The 15,134-nt window shown below is 47.0% G+C and overlaps 1 protein-coding gene across 2 annotated transcripts in view; it reads left to right on the forward strand.

The window, feature by feature from the left end:
* Positions 1-2,425: 2,425 nt before the first annotated feature.
* RRM2B (ribonucleotide reductase M2 B (TP53 inducible)) overlaps positions 2,426-15,134 on the forward strand; it is a 14,784-nt gene continuing 2,075 nt past the window's right edge. Inside the window, exons 1-7 of one of the 2 annotated variants that reach the window (XM_009572077.1) lie at positions 2,426-2,434; positions 3,928-4,083; positions 5,715-5,831; positions 6,768-6,901; positions 7,998-8,092; positions 10,445-10,578; positions 13,799-13,903. In XM_009572077.1, the coding sequence (XP_009570372.1) occupies positions 4,042-4,083; positions 5,715-5,831; positions 6,768-6,901; positions 7,998-8,092; positions 10,445-10,578; positions 13,799-13,903 (627 nt within the window). In that variant the 5' untranslated portion in view covers positions 2,426-2,434; positions 3,928-4,041. Of the gene's footprint in view, positions 2,435-3,780; positions 3,841-3,927; positions 4,084-5,714; positions 5,832-6,767; positions 6,902-7,997; positions 8,093-10,444; positions 10,579-13,798; positions 13,904-15,134 lie in introns of those variants that run through there. The other variant, XM_009572076.1, reaches the window with a different exon arrangement.

The raw sequence follows: 15,134 nt of genomic DNA on the forward strand, positions 1-15,134 counted from the left end.
GGAGAGTCTGCCCCCGGGAGGTGTCTGAGCTCCGTTCAGGCTTCTCCCCAGTACGACCCTGCAAAGCCAGGCTGAGGTGTGCGAGGGTAAAGAATCTTTATGGCAGAGAAACCCACGTGGTCTTCCCAAACCTCTGCATCTCAGCAGTACTCAAGTTTCCAAAAACTGGGGTGTGCTGTGTTAACTGCAAGCCTAAAAAAACCCCTTAATGTTTCCCTCTGTGAACAGCAGCATGCTGTACCCGCAATGAAGAGGTGCTCGCTCTGGCCTGCCAGAGGCAAACAGTAGTCCCGTGCATCCCCTCGGGTGTGCATAACCAGCAGGCGTTGTGCCCCTCAGCCGCTCTGCGCTGGAAGCCGTCTCTCCCGGGAGTGCCGGTGATCTTCCCAGTCTCACTGCTAGCATGGCCTGCACTGCCCAGGGCTGGCCTGAAGCCTTTGGGAGCTCGTGGGATGCACGTGCGGCCTCTCAGCGGGGTGCGGAAGGTGTCATGGTCACATACCGTGACGTGGTATGTGCCACATCACAGTGCTGGCTCTGCCAGCGCCTTTAGCTTTTTCCCTGGCTAAAACCGATACAGGGCATGTAACCGAGATACTTGCACACGTAGCCCAACAGCTATTGGTGTGGGGGGGGTGGTTGTAAGTGTGTATATATGCTAATTGTTTCCTAGTTTGCTGAATTGGAAATTAATGGGAAGAGCTTCAGTACCACTAGGCAGTCTTTGTTGTCCATTGTCATCACCAGAAGAGCTTATCTCTAGCAGTTGCAGAATAACTGGGGTATGACGTACTGGAGACCCTCCAGCAAAGGGCTGATGATTAAGAGACTGGAGCACCTGTCATACGAAGAGAGGCCGCAAATGCTGGAGCTGTTCAGCCTGGAGAAGAGAAGGCTCTGGGGGATCTCATCAGTGTGTGTAAATACCTGATGAAGGGAATAAAGGAGACGGAGCCAGGCTCTTCTCAGTGGTGCCCTGTGATGGGACCAGAGGCAATGGGCACACACTGAAACACAGGAGGTTCCATTTGCACATGAGAAAACACTAGTTTATTGTGAAGGTGGTCAAATGCTGGCACAGGTTGCTGTTGCAGAGGTTGTGTAGTCTCCATCCTTGGAGATACTGAAACCTCTGCTGGACGTGGTCCTGGGCAGTCTGCTCTGCCTGACCCTGCTAGAGCAGGGGTTGGGCTGTGCCCGCCAGCTTCAGCTCTTTTATGCATTTGGTTCATGTTGTCTGAACAGAAAGTAGCACGTTCACACTATAAACTGGATGCTCTTCATTATTATGACGAGTGTTGACTGTTTTATGCACCATCATAGGATTAAGGAAAAGATCCGGGGTGCAGACTGAAAGCACGAGGTCTTTCGGCCTAGTGACTGTTACCTTCTCCAGATCCCCGTACCTGTGCCATTGCCCGCTGGGATGAGGAAGGCAGGGCTGGGAACGAGTTGTGCTCCTTCGGTGCAAGGTGGTGGCTGCTCTGAATCCGGCAGCGATAAGAATGTGCCATGCATCTGAAATTGAACTAGGGAAGAATCTTCCATGAATTTTCAGCTGAGTTGTACCAAGACATGTACTGTGTTAACAAACAGGCTAGGCAATGAGTATTACTCTGATAAAACTTTGGCTAAGAGGAATGGAAACCAAAATGGAGAGAGACAGGACTGTCTTGTAGCCAGGAGCTGCCTGCCTGCCAACTTGGAAATGGAACCTGCCTGTGAAACTCCTCTCCACCCCAAAAGGGCTTAGGGGAGGTGGGAGGTGGGTTGAGGGGGAGGTTCTAGTATGGTGTAGTCTTTGTGCACTGACCCTTCCTTTTTTAAAATTAAAAAAAAACCGACCTATTTTTTTAAAAACTTGTACCATTTTACACTTCTGCGTGCTGGTCCTTCTCGGGGTCGTGCCATCACTCTGAGTCCTTCTGCTTTCCTGCGATCAGGGCTCTCCAGAGCGTACATACTGCTTCATGGGCCTTTTCTTCTTCTCTTGCCTTTCTGTCTCGCTGTGCACTGACAGTATTTCTGGTGTGTTGATCCCTCTATCTGTGGCCTGCGGCATGGCAGCTGTTAAAGGCCATTGGAAAAATGACAAGTGCTCCTTGTCTCAGTGTTGGTCTCCAGTTTTCCTGCCATACTGGAACTTTGCTCTTCCTGTATTTTTCAAGTTATCTCCCTGCATTATGAGCCCTGCATGCTGGCTTTTGAATGGCTCAGGAACATCAAGGCTGAGGTTGGTAACTGCTAGTCCACCTTGCTAGGCTAAAATAAATACTTGGGGATAGTCCCCAGGCAGTATAGAAGGGTTTTGCTCAGGAAAACACTGGGCTAACAAGGAAGACTTTTGCGGTGTTTCCTTTTTCAAGGATGATGGCTGGTGCAGAAGCAGATGGAGATGCTAGCTCCATGAGAAGGTGTGGCGGGCCCTGAGAAGGTGTGTGCTAAGGCAGGGTGCCGTCCCCGCCAGGCCCAAATCCTCCCCTGTGGCACTTCCAGTGGGTTACTGCAACCGTCTCTGCCTCCTGGGAAATACAAAAGGTCTTGCACTCTCGTGGCCTTCAGCAGAGATTCTGCAAGATGATGCTGGGAAATTTTGTCTCATTTAATTGAGTAATATTTAAAAATATAATAAAGTGGCAAACTTGTAACCCAGAACGTGCTTCCTGATGTGTTTTCTTTGGGAATTTGCGGTATATATGCCAGCTATGCAATGTGCATGCGTGTGTGGTTTTTGTTTGGTTTTTAAATGTGAGTAGAATTATTTGTTTGAGGGTGTTTTCCAAATTGAAGTAAAGGATTAGGTTGTATTAGGTGAGTGGTTACAAGCAGACTGGGTAGGGAAAAAAAACCTCCTAGGAGGGTAGAAGCAATGGTATTCAAAACCTTTTGCTCCCCTTTGCTGCTGTATTATATATAATAGCTCTTATACTGCCTGTGGTTAGTTATGCTTTACAGCAGTGTCAGTGGGATCTCAGAACCGACCCAGAAAGGTCCTGCTGGACAAACTTTTGATCAGTGTGAGTCACCAGCCCTTCTGGAGAGCTTGCAGCATGCTGTCCTACTCTTCACAACGGTTGTCTTCAGTAGGTGCTTGGTGACGTGCCTGGCAGGGGTGCTGTCTGGTGTTGATCCCAGGAGCTGGAGGCGAGGTGAAGGCCCTGCTCATGGAGTGCCCTCTCTGTGCTGCTCTTCACTGGCCTGTCTCCTAAACGTGGGCTGTCCCCACCCCATCTGGGGTACCCCAGGTACCCCACCTGGTAGCTCTCTGAGGAAAAGCTGTGCTCAGGCGTTCTCCGGGAGCCCGCGCCAAGGGGACGGGGTGGGTGACTCCAGGCAGGGGTTTTCCTGGTGCCTGCTGTTGGAAAGAGAGGCACATAGCTTCATATCGACACTGGAGGGACAGCCTCCAGAGCAGCCTCCAGACCCGTGCCGGTGTATGGGCTGCCTTCTGCTCACCGCAGGATTGCATACACGAACCTCCATGCAGAGACTCGCCGTGACACAGGGCTGTTCCGCTACCAAACGGGATTCGTTGCTGTGATCTCATGGCATTTTTAAGAAAGTCCATCCAGGCCCAGGTGCCTCAATGTAAAGCGAATGATTTGGAGGTAGCCTGGGCGGTGAGCCTCGCAGAGCTGTGCTGGCTGCGGGCTGGCGGCAGTGTGCGGTGACCTTGTACATATCTCCCCTGTGCAGTACCGAGAGGGGGCGGTTGGCGCGAGCGGTGCCAGGTGGAGCCGGGCAGAAGGCAGGGCTGCCACCCCAGCGGCGGGAGCACGGATGGAGGGCGAGGGGGCAGGTACTCCAGCGACAGGTAGTGCGTCCACCCTAGGAGGGCAGGTGAGTGTCTGTGTGACACCTGTGGGATATGGGGAAGAGGAGGAATAAGTAACGGCAACCTTAACCAGAACTGTGCTTTATCTTCAGAGCTCCTCTCTGAGTGCTGCTGAAAATGGCTTGGACCCTGATGAGGAGCCTCTTCTCAGAAAAAATCCCCGCCGGTTCGTCATCTTCCCCATCCAGTACCCAGACATATGGAAAATGTATAAACAGGCTCAGGCCTCCTTTTGGACAGCAGAAGAGGTGAGCCCTGGGGCTAGTGGGTTGGCACAAGGCATTCAGACCGGGGTTGTGGAGCTTCCTTCCTAGCTCTGCTGCTGGCTTCTGTGTTGTAAGGGTTGGAGTTAATTGCATCGAACATGAGGTGCCTGCACCAGAGCAGGACTCCCTTCACGGATAGTGGAAAGAAAGCTGCTTCCACAGGGCGATTCAGCAGAGCTGGTTTAAGTGTTTGATTTAGGATGAGGTGGAATCATATCCTGGGGCACTTCTCTGGTTATAGAGGGAGCCTAAGTCAGCTCTGGTTTATGGTCACCACCCTGCTGTGATCTCTGTGCCTGCAACTAACTCCTTGCCCATGTAAGATGTTTTGGGCAATTTCATGTGAATGCTTCTTTAATGTTAGGCACCTATTTTCCAGAAAGATGGTGATAATCTGGGACACTTGCTAAATATGCTTCTAATTGACTCCTGATTGCCCTGGTTAGATGCTTGCCCTGTGTTATAATGCAAGCTGTAAGTTTTTTCATGAGGGTGCTGGTTAGCCCAACCTGAGGAGTACTCAGCTCGCTACACTTGCAGCAGTGGAGGCTTCTGAACTGGAGAGATTACCTGCCAGCTGAGCTGGTTGTTCCAACTCGAAGCTTCTGCAGCCTTTGCTCGTTTGTGAACAGTGATCTGTAATTGCAGAGGAGTGAGCTGAAGGCACTGGCAGGCTCTAAATAGGCCAGAAAGCATCCCGGGATGGTGAGGAGCAGCTGCCTGTAGAAGTGCTATTCTGTTGCCTGCCTGGGAGGCTTGCTGCCTTGTTGCAGTAGAGGTTGATTTAAGCCGTTAAAGAAAAGGCATTTAAACTCCTGCCTTATCAGCATTGCCTTTTTACCATATTACTGGTTCCTTCTTACACTGTCCTACCATCTGTCGGTGCATTTCCACATGAACTGGAAAGTTAACTGTAAAACTGGTTTGTGTGTGTATGTGTTTATATACACACGTGTATGTGTACATGTTTATATACACACATACAGATACACGTATATAAGTTTTTAAGCCTCTATATTTTTCACATCTGGCCCTATTTAACTGCTGCTGTGGTTCAGAAATCTCCCCCTCCAAACAAACAAACAAAAAAGACCTATGCAAAGGAGGTTGTGGTTTTCTACCACAGCTAGAGTTCAGTCTGGTAGATGAGAGCAGTTGCACAGCGTTCGCCCTGTGCCATTCTTTGGCAGGATGGAGGCTGAACACCTGTCAAAGGCAAAAGTCCCCTCAGTCCATCTTTTGGCACACCTGGGTTTCTTGGAGTATCAGCATTTATTTCAAGCAGAGTTTAAGTGTCTCAGAGTAAGCTCTGCTTACTGGTAATGTTTGTACTCATGACAAGAAGATACTAATGCTTTTCAAAATCTGATTTATTTACAATTCAATAGACGATGATTTTTGTTCCAAATAACAAAAGTGTAAACTGCGAAGCAAACGTGATGTTGCAGAGGGAGACAGCGGTACTGCAGTGTGTCTGTTGTCTTTTTACAGTCACATGTATTTAAATTCTCTACATGTAAAGATTTGAGAGCAAATGCCAAAACTCTGCCTCTGTTCTTATAGAATGACAAACTCAAAAGGGCAATAATGTTTTTCTTTTTTCTTTTCATTAGGTTGATTTGTCAAAGGACCTTCCTCACTGGAACAAGCTGAAAGCAGATGAAAAATACTTTATTTCTCATGTTCTGGCATTTTTTGCAGCCAGTGATGGAATTGTAAATGAAAACCTGGTGAGAAAGCTTTACAGAAGGCTTGAATACTTACTCATTTTATTGGCTTATTGGCTTTTCATTTTGGTTTTCTCACATTAATGCATAAGTTTATTAAATGTGTACTTTTCTTCCTTCCCATCATCTCATTTTTGCCAAGGGGAATAAGCAGCTTGTTCTGCTGGGGCCAGTGTCTGAGTTAAATCGGGTCAACTGTGGTCAGCAAGACTCCAAATCATATCACTCTTGGACACAGTTCTTAAGCTCAGCCTTCTGTTGATCCGCATTTCTCAATGAATTAATAGAACCCCACGCTTCTTCCCATACTTCTGTTAGATGAGAAGTAGGGAGGGATTGTGCTGTGCCATGCTCTGTATTCCTTATTTTGGTAAAATCCATTTTGCTCTCACTGAATGGCATCCTGGAATCTTTTAGGGCTGCAGGTTGGTGCTACTAAAAAGGTGGGGAAATCTTCCTGCACTGGGCTGCAGAATGCCTCACCACAGGTTATCAGTGGTGATAATGCCCAGTTTAGATCTTGAATGTCTATAATGTGTAGCATATGTCATAGTGTATGTGCATATATTGCATGAACACGTCTTATGTCATACTGTTTATTTTTTTTAGTGATGGACAAAAAGTCTGAGGCTTTGTTCAATATGAAGTGTTTAGTATTGCAATATTTTGCTGTTCTCCTCCTGTGTACGTGTGCCCTCATGCTTCACTGCAGCTCTCTATCCAATATGCACGGCAGATGTTTTAACTTCTAGCTAGCTTGCTTTGTTTTCTTCTGCACCACACCTATCCTATTGACATATCTGTGAATAAAGTAGGGCAGAACTGCTCCCATCCTTTCTCTGTGGTAGAGTTCTATTGTCTCTCCCATTAAGCTTAGAGTACTGTCTCCACGCTCACCGTACAGCATGTACTCATTGCCATGCTTTCTGGTTTTGGTAGGTGGCGCGTTTTAGTCAGGAGGTGCAGATCCCAGAAGCTCGTTGTTTCTATGGCTTTCAGATTCTCATTGAGAACGTTCACTCAGAGATGTACAGCTTGCTCATAGACACCTACATCAAAGATCCTGAGAAAAGGTAAACTTCTGGAAGTTTACAGACCCATGGGAAATCTGTCACCTAGGCCAGTGGCACTGTTGTTGGGCGGCAGCAGCAGCAGCAGCTGCCTTCTGTTTCATACTGACTTACTGGGGGAGTTGGGGACGGTTCCTTAAAGGTTTCAAGGCCTGCATTCCTGACCCCCAAAATGGAGAGAAGTATTACTGACCAACAGACTTGTGTGGGAGTGTCAGAAGGTTAGTTAATATTTGTATAAATCTTTGATTGCAGGAAGTGCGGACTATGTGAAATGTTGTTAAAGGTTAGACAAGCTCCTTGTGGTTATTGTGCTCCTGAGGTACTTGCTGTCTCATCAGCAAAGGATCTGCCTCGGGAAATTGAGTGCTCTCAGTGATCCAACACCGGTGATCCAACTGGTGTTTCTAACATACAGTAATCAATGCATTGCATCTTTTCAGCTTTTTTGTTGTCGGTGCTTTTTCATACAACTTGAACTGCTTGTTTTTAAATATTGGGTTCTTTGGAGAGCCCCATCACCTTTCTTGTCTAGAGAATTTCCTAGTCCAAATGGTAATACATTTGAAAAGAAGCACTTTCCCTCAGAGACTCCACCATGGTGATGGTCAGGCAGAGCTTGGTTTCCCACGCTGGCACCCTGAGTGGTGACAGTGGGAGGACTGCAAGGTTTCCTTTCAGGTGTTTAGCATGGGAACAGAGCCTGGGTTTCGTGGGAATTGTCCAGTTCCTTTTGTGGAGTTGGGCAGGATGAGGTTTAGCTCGGTGGGTAGGAAGTGGCTGCCATCTGGCTTCAAGTCTGAGAGGCACCGTGGTCTGGTGAGTGGGCGCTCCTGGGATGGGACGTTTGAGTCCACTTCCCATCTCTGCAGCTTGCCTCCTCTGAGCCCTTGGGTTTGTCACTTTCCGCACATCTGCCTCCCTGTGCCCTTGTTATCAGAGATCATCACCCCTTTGGGTGGGAACAGTCTCTTACTTAGGTTAGTTCAGAGCCTAGCATAATGGATTCCTCTGTCTGGTGGAGCCAGTAGGGGTAACCAGGGCAGATTTACATAAATCACTTCTTATTTTGATGTTTTCTCTTTGTTTTCTTCTATAGGGATTTCTTATTTAATGCTATTGAAACAATGCCTTGCGTTAAGAAGAAAGCAGACTGGGCTCTGAAGTGGATTGAAGACAGAGAATCCACTTTTGGTGTGTAGCTTCTTAAAAACTTGTTTCTGTTGCACATGTCACAAACTAATCCTCTGGGAGTGAGCTGCATCCCTGGAACGTGAAATGAAATTCTCCTCATATGATGTAGTGGCTTGTGGGTCTCTGGTTTGACTAAAGAACTAGAAGTAACTTCTGCTGAGCATGTACGGTTTTATCTTCAGCTAAAGCAATATAGTAATGGCAGTGCCCACTAGAATCATGTTATGAAAAATGTATGTGGGTTTCTTTGTCCTTTTTTTGTCTGTATACCAAAAAAGCCTAGTTTCTTCAGTTTTTGCTTATAGACCTTGTTTTCTAGGAGTTGTGATGATTTCTTCCAGTTGGCTCCTATTTTGTACTTCAGTGTTCAGAACTGGGCAGCTTAAGTCTTGCAAGTCCAGGCTTTTTCTGTGTTCATGTTCATATAGACAAATTTGTGTGTGATGTTAGTCTTTTTTTGTAACAGCATGACTGAGCCTGGGCAAAAAGGAATCATCTGTCTCTGGTGTTGCTGGTTTGCTGTTGGGACCAGGTTTCTAGTTTTTGTATCTTATTTCAGAGCTGGGGCACTGGCTCAGCTTCGATCAGCATGGTACAGGGCATCCTTTCCAGTGTTCTGCATTCAGCTTACAGTGTTGACTGAAGGATGTGTTGTAGCTGAAATGAACAATGGGCAGACTCTGGTGAATTTTCTAAACCAAACATCCTCTATACTTAGAGAAAGTGTAGGAGATGGAGAGATTCAGCTAGAGGAACAAAATAAATCTGAATATCATTCTTTTGCAGCATCTGTTGTTCACAGCTCTTGTTTGAGGGGAGTTCTTTTTGTAGCTGTAGGTTCTCCTGTCCTGGAGTGTCCTGCTGCCTCCCCAATCTGGCTTTGCTTGCTGTGTGTGGAGTCCCTTCTTCATCTCCTTCGTTCGGCTCCCAGCAGCATGGAGTGTGCCAGGAATCAGAAGGTTCCCTAACTCAAAAAACAATGTTCCCCTGCCCTGCCCCCAAACTTCATGCATCCTATTCAAATTTTTGTAAAGTACATTTCTAGACTTCTGTTTTTTCATTTCACTGAGAAAACTTCCCAAGTTTAAAACATTTGGGGGGCCCAGGTCTTACAGTTATGAATTATGAGATATGGTGTATGAAAGTGGCTGGCTGGCTGGCTCGTTTCCTTCCAGCTTGGGGACCTGGCCTGCAACCGGGTCTCTGCAGCTTTTGGTTGATTTCTTAGGCTGAGGGTTCAATTGCTGTAGGTGTTCTGTGGACTCTCAGCCTCCCAGCGTGTGCTCATGTGGTGCTGCTGATGGGTGATTTTTGTTTCAGCTTAACTCATTTGTATGATAGCTAGTCAGGTGGAATGTAGTAAAAACCATATTGATATTCAGTCTTGTGCTTCATTAAACCTATACTGTATGAGCAGCCTTCCTCCACTCCTCTCTCAAGTAACCTAGGAGATATTTAGTGTTGCCAGACAAATTCTTGCCTTAGTAACTTCTGTGCTACTTGTAAGTTCATGTTGCTCTTTGTGCTTTTTTCCTAACTTGAATTTCTTCAGATGAGCCAGCAGATGGCATTTGCATCTTGTAGAGGAATTGGGACATCTGGCTATTTTGGGGTTATTTTATTTTTTAAACAAAACTCTGTGCAGTTCTCACTGGGAAAAGGCACCAACACTTAATGCAAAAGCTCTTCATGTTAGAATATACCCAAGGATCTTGTGAAGTTGTTTAAAATAGAGTACATGAAATGTTCACCAAGCAGTCAGATGGTTTTGTAGTCTGAAGAAATACAGTTCTGTAGAGAACAGGGAGAACTGGGACCAACAACGCTGTGCTTTCCTTGGATGAAAGGTGGGATAACAGGTGGGATAACATAAATAGTTATTTGTGTCTTGATGAATTATGTTCTGTGTTCTTCCAGTCTTGTAAGAATATGGTTTTATGTAGATTCTCAACAAGCAGAGATTGAGGTGTAAGGTTTTTTCTTTAATTTACAGGAGATGGGCACTTCCCTCAGTTTTGTCTATTAGTTACACAGCCATTTTCCTGCCTTTTAGGAGAAGGAGATAAAGGAGTACTAATGTGTTGGCCACTTTGGGCAATTATGTTCTTTACCTTCTGACCTGTGGCAATTTCAGTGGGTGCCCTGGTTCTGCTGTTCTGCTGGGGTCGCCTGTGGTTAAGTGCTGTTGCTGTATGCCTCGGGATCTGCTGAAAGATGTGGTCAGATATGGCACCTGCTGCTGCAGTGGGGATTCGTCCTCTCCAACGTCGGTCTGTCTGATGCAAATGGTGCATCGTGTTGATGAGCAATACACTATTTTGTGTCTAACTGAAAATGTGTTATGTTAAACAGGTGAGAGAGTGATTGCTTTTGCTGCAGTTGAAGGCATCTTCTTTTCGGGTTCCTTTGCTGCTATATTTTGGCTGAAGAAGAGGGGTCTGATGCCTGGACTGACTTTCTCCAATGAACTTATTAGCAGAGATGAGGTAATGTGTCATGTCTTACATACTGTCCGGGAAGGAAAGTGAGTTTCCAGGGGAAGGGCAGAATTATATTCATAAAGATCCCATAGTCTTGCCAGAGCGGCCCACCTCTGGTGGCAGGGAGGTTTGGAGGGAAGGTGAAGAGAGCAGAAAAGGAACAAAGCAGGTGAGTGGGTGCAGAAGCAGTGTTTGGGTAGGAGCCAGTGAAAAATAGAATCCAGCAGCAAGTAGGGGATGCATTTCTGGGTGTGACAACGCCTTTTTAATGTTGATGGTGCTGGAGGCCAAGGGGGTGGTAGAAGTCTGAGTAGGTTCTCTGCTAGCCAGTGTCAGCAGCGGGGTTTTGCAGGGAAGGTCCACTGTCCTGGTAGGACAGAGGTCCTGGTTACCTGCCAGTTAACTGCAGGCCGTGCTCCCCAGAGCTTCTCCCACAGGAAGCCTTCTGCGTCTGCTTTAACATCACCTCCTGGGCAGCACAGAGGAGAGACTTCCTTTCCCCAGAGCAGTGCCCGACCTTGTTTCTGCAGCTTTGATGGAGAACCTGTAACTGCTGATGTGTAGGAAGATTGGGGTCCTGCAAAGGAGCAGGCTATTCCCAGAATATTTGTAAAAAGGGGAAAAAAGCAGACTTCTAGCTATAAGTTACTAATGAACTTAAAGCCTAGGTGCTGCTATGTCCCCCAGCAGAAATACCTGTTTTTAAAGGGAGTAAACATAAATATTAGCAATACCCCAATGCGTAGTATGATCAAAAAGGTGGACTTTTTGGATTGAAGGGGACGTTTGTTTTCCTGTGCCATGAAGGGAGGCAAAGACCTGGCTGCCAAAGGACTGGTGTGGAATTGCACGGTCCCCAACTGCAGTGGGAGCTGGCTTGGGCAAGGGCCTAGCTAGGACGTGACTCTGAGCCTTGCTCTGTCTTAACTGCTTCAGTCAGGTTCAAGTGGCCTCCTTGTACCACTCCCCATCTGCCCCTAGTTGTGGGTCCCAGAGCTCGCAGATGGCCTTCTGCACCCGTCGCCTGGCCAGCTGTGGCAGGTTGCTGCAGAAGCAGCAGATCTCGTTCCTCTCCGTATTCTTGTGTTACTGCACAGCGATAGGATCTCCTGGGAGGGGGCGGCTACCGGTCTGCATTAGAGGGGAGTGCTTCTTAGCTTAAGATGTGATGCGTCTGAGGGGCTGCATGTCAGCACACCAATGTGGCAGGCCGCATGCTGACAAGTGCCCTTTCTTTTCGCCGCTTCCTGCACTGCTGCCTGCCAGATGGCAGCAGTTCCTTACGGCTGGGGCCTGTCTACAGGGCACCACACAACTTAGGGCACTGTCAGCACTGAAAAAGCGGAAAGACCAGTTTTGTATGCAGTATAAACATGCTAGTGGTTTGAACTTATCAGAGTTGGTCTAAAAGAATAAAGAGCTTTGTCATAAAGGAAGTAATCTCCATGGATTTGATAAACTGATTTGAAAGGAGGCATCTTACAAGATGCCTTTACTTTAAAAGACACTTTTGAAGAAAGTGATATGATCAGTAAGCAAAACGAAACTGTTCTTCAGCCTTGACCTTCCTTGTGTCTTCTGTTTCTGTGAGTCACGAACTGATCCATTCGAGCGAAGAAGTATTAGTTTGTTAGAAGGATCACTTGCAGGTGAATGAGATGTAAATTCCTCTATACAGCAGTGTAACTGTACTTCTCTGCAAAGTCGAGCACCAAGAGACTGAATTTTTCTTGAGCTCCACTAGCATAATTCCAACCGCAGAGCTGTTACGAAGGGTAAGGCTTGGTGCACACAGCACCTGCGTCGAAAACCAGGAAATGCTGTTACGAAAGCAGTGGCAGTAAAAAGAATTTACAGTGGAAAACTATACGAACTGTTTTCTGAGGCATGTGAACAGATAAATGGTTAAAGCTCAATATGTTTTTTGAGCTGCAGGCTCTGTTCCCAGGCTGTTCTTTGAGCTGGTGCATCTCTGATTCTTAAAGGTGCAAAGCTGCTGGGAGCACCAACAGCGGAATGCACTGGTTCAGGTGAGAAGCCAGGCACATCTTGCATTCTGCTGGTGACGTTGGCCTGGACGAAGCCCTGCAGCAGGGCTAAAGCTGCTAAAGCTGTCCTTAGAGGGGAAGTATTTCCCAAATTATGTTGGTTTAGGGCTGTTTCATGACCTGAAGCATGAGGATTTCATAGCCTTTTTGAAGAAGTTTTCACTTGGTTTTGTTTTGACCCTTGTTAACAATGGCACTGGATTGTCTCATTGCCCATAGTCTGCCAAATCCTGACTGGTTTTGACTCTGGATGTGCCCTCATGGTGCTCCTACGCTGTAATCACCATCCTGCTCTCGAGAGGAGAGGCGGTAGCACAGTGCTCCTTTAGTCTAGCAGTGGTGGGTACGGCTGAAGCCAGAGGCTGGAAGCTGCAGCCAGGCAAGCTCAAATAGAAACTGAGGTACCTCTTGGAGCAGCTGTCTGATACCTGCCTCACAGCATGAGGGATTGCTCATCTCCTGATGTTGTCGTATCCTGGCTGGAGGCTTTTCTGGAAATCTTGAGAGTGAACACAATTTACTGGGCTCTGTGCAGGATAGCTGGGTGAAATGTGAAGGCATTGATGGATTGAGTTGGGGCATGGTAGCCTTAAGTATTACAAACCTATGAATGTTCTGGTAGCAAATTCCTCACAGTAACTGCACGTTGTGTGGAGAGATGACTTGTTAATCTTGGATTTGGTGACTCTAATCTGAATCTTCCTTTCTGAAAATGCTCTGAGGAGACACAAGGGAAGAAATGCTACTAAAAGAATGTAAACCAAGTATTTCTGTACAGGTATTTCGAAGCGGAGAGCAGGTAAACAGTTTGTGTTAGCTGGCAGGTAGTTTTGCAGGTGTTGATGTAGGAGTCTTTCTGCAAAAGCATCTCTGACGGGAGGCAGGGACCCAGCAGGGCTCTGTGTAGGATCCCTCACAGTAGAGCTGCTCTCAAAAATACTTACTTGAGAAACATGTATGCTGAGTGTTATTTTGACATAAGTGGTTCGTGTTGGATTTCAGATGTTACTAACTGGGTTGTAAACTAAAAGTGCCTGCCACACGTGGTAACATTAAGACTGTCAAAGAAGCAGGAGACTAGGAAGCTTCAACCTGAATGAGGCTGCCTCAAAGTAAGAACAAACTATGTGGAGAAGGGAAAAACTGACTTTTTTTTTCATTGTTCTCTGTCATTTCAGGGTCTACACTGTGATTTTGCTTGTCTAATGTTCCATTATTTAGTGAACAGACCGTCAGAAGAGCGGGTCCGTGAGATCATCGTTAATGCTGTTGAAATTGAGCAGGTAAGTCTGGCTGTGACAGCATCGTGGGCAGTGCAGGACCAGTGTTATGTGCAAAAATAAACAAATTAACTTCTAACTTTTGGGATTCCGTATTTGATACTTGGCCCAGGCCTGGATCCCTGATACGTTGTACCATCTTTTCCCTCTTCCTTAATGGTGACAATAAGAGTCAGAGACTTTCTGATTCAGTTGTCAAGCAACTGGGAGAAGCTGAAGCTGGCAGCTGATTTCCTCCTTAATGACAGAAAGGAAGAAAGGCTGTCCTATTTAGTATAGAATAGAATAGTTCCATCTGGAAGGGACCAGCAACAATCATCTAGTCCAACTGCAACTGTCTCATAGAGAAGAGTTTGTTTACTTCTGTCCTCTCAGGATCTTTGTCTGTCCCTACTGTATACACATCCCTACTTGCCCTCAGGAGAAGACAGGGTCTGTTCTGGCCACGTGTACCGTGCTGGGTTCTGACTTTTTCTGAGGTTGCTGTCAGGTTCTTTCACATGAAGTGCTACCCATCTGCAACTACAAGTTTCTGCACTGTTGAGTGTTTGGCAGGATTGTAGTTTACTCTTTCTTTTCTGTTGTCATCTAACTACTTTGATGATGGCTGTGGTGGGTTGACCCTGGCTGGATGCCAGGTGCCCACCAAAGCCGCTCCATCACTCCCCTCCTCAGCTGGACAGGGGAGAGAAAATACAGTGAAAGGCTCCTGGATTGAGATAAGGACAGGGAGAGATCATTCACCAATTACTGTCATGGGCAAAACAGACTCAACTTGCGGAAATCAACTTAATTTATTATCAATCAAATCAGAGTAGGGTAATGAAAAATAAAAACTAAATCTTAAAACACCTTCCCCCCACCCTTCCCTTCTTCCTGGGCTCAACTTCACTCCCAAGTTTCTCTACCTCCTCCCCACCAGCGGCACAGGGGGATGGGGAATGGGGGTTGTGATCAGTTCAGCACACGTCGTCTCTGCTGCTCCTTCCTCTTTGGGGGGAGGACTCCTCACACTCTTCCACTGCGCCAGCGTGGGGTCCCTCCCATGGGAGACAGTCCTCCACGAACTTCTCCAACGTGAGTCCTTCCCATGGGCTACAGTTCTTCACGAACTGCTCCAATGTGGGCCCTTCCCACAGAGTGCATTCCTTCAGGAACAGACTGCTCCAGCGTGGGTCCCCCACAGGGCCACAGGTCCTGCCAGGAGCCTGCTCCAGCACAGGCTTCCCCTGGG

This window comes from Fulmarus glacialis, unplaced genomic scaffold (assembly GCF_000690835.1).
Source record: "Fulmarus glacialis isolate BGI_N327 unplaced genomic scaffold, ASM69083v1 scaffold11292, whole genome shotgun sequence".
NCBI classification, from domain to species: Eukaryota; Metazoa; Chordata; class Aves; order Procellariiformes; family Procellariidae; genus Fulmarus; species Fulmarus glacialis.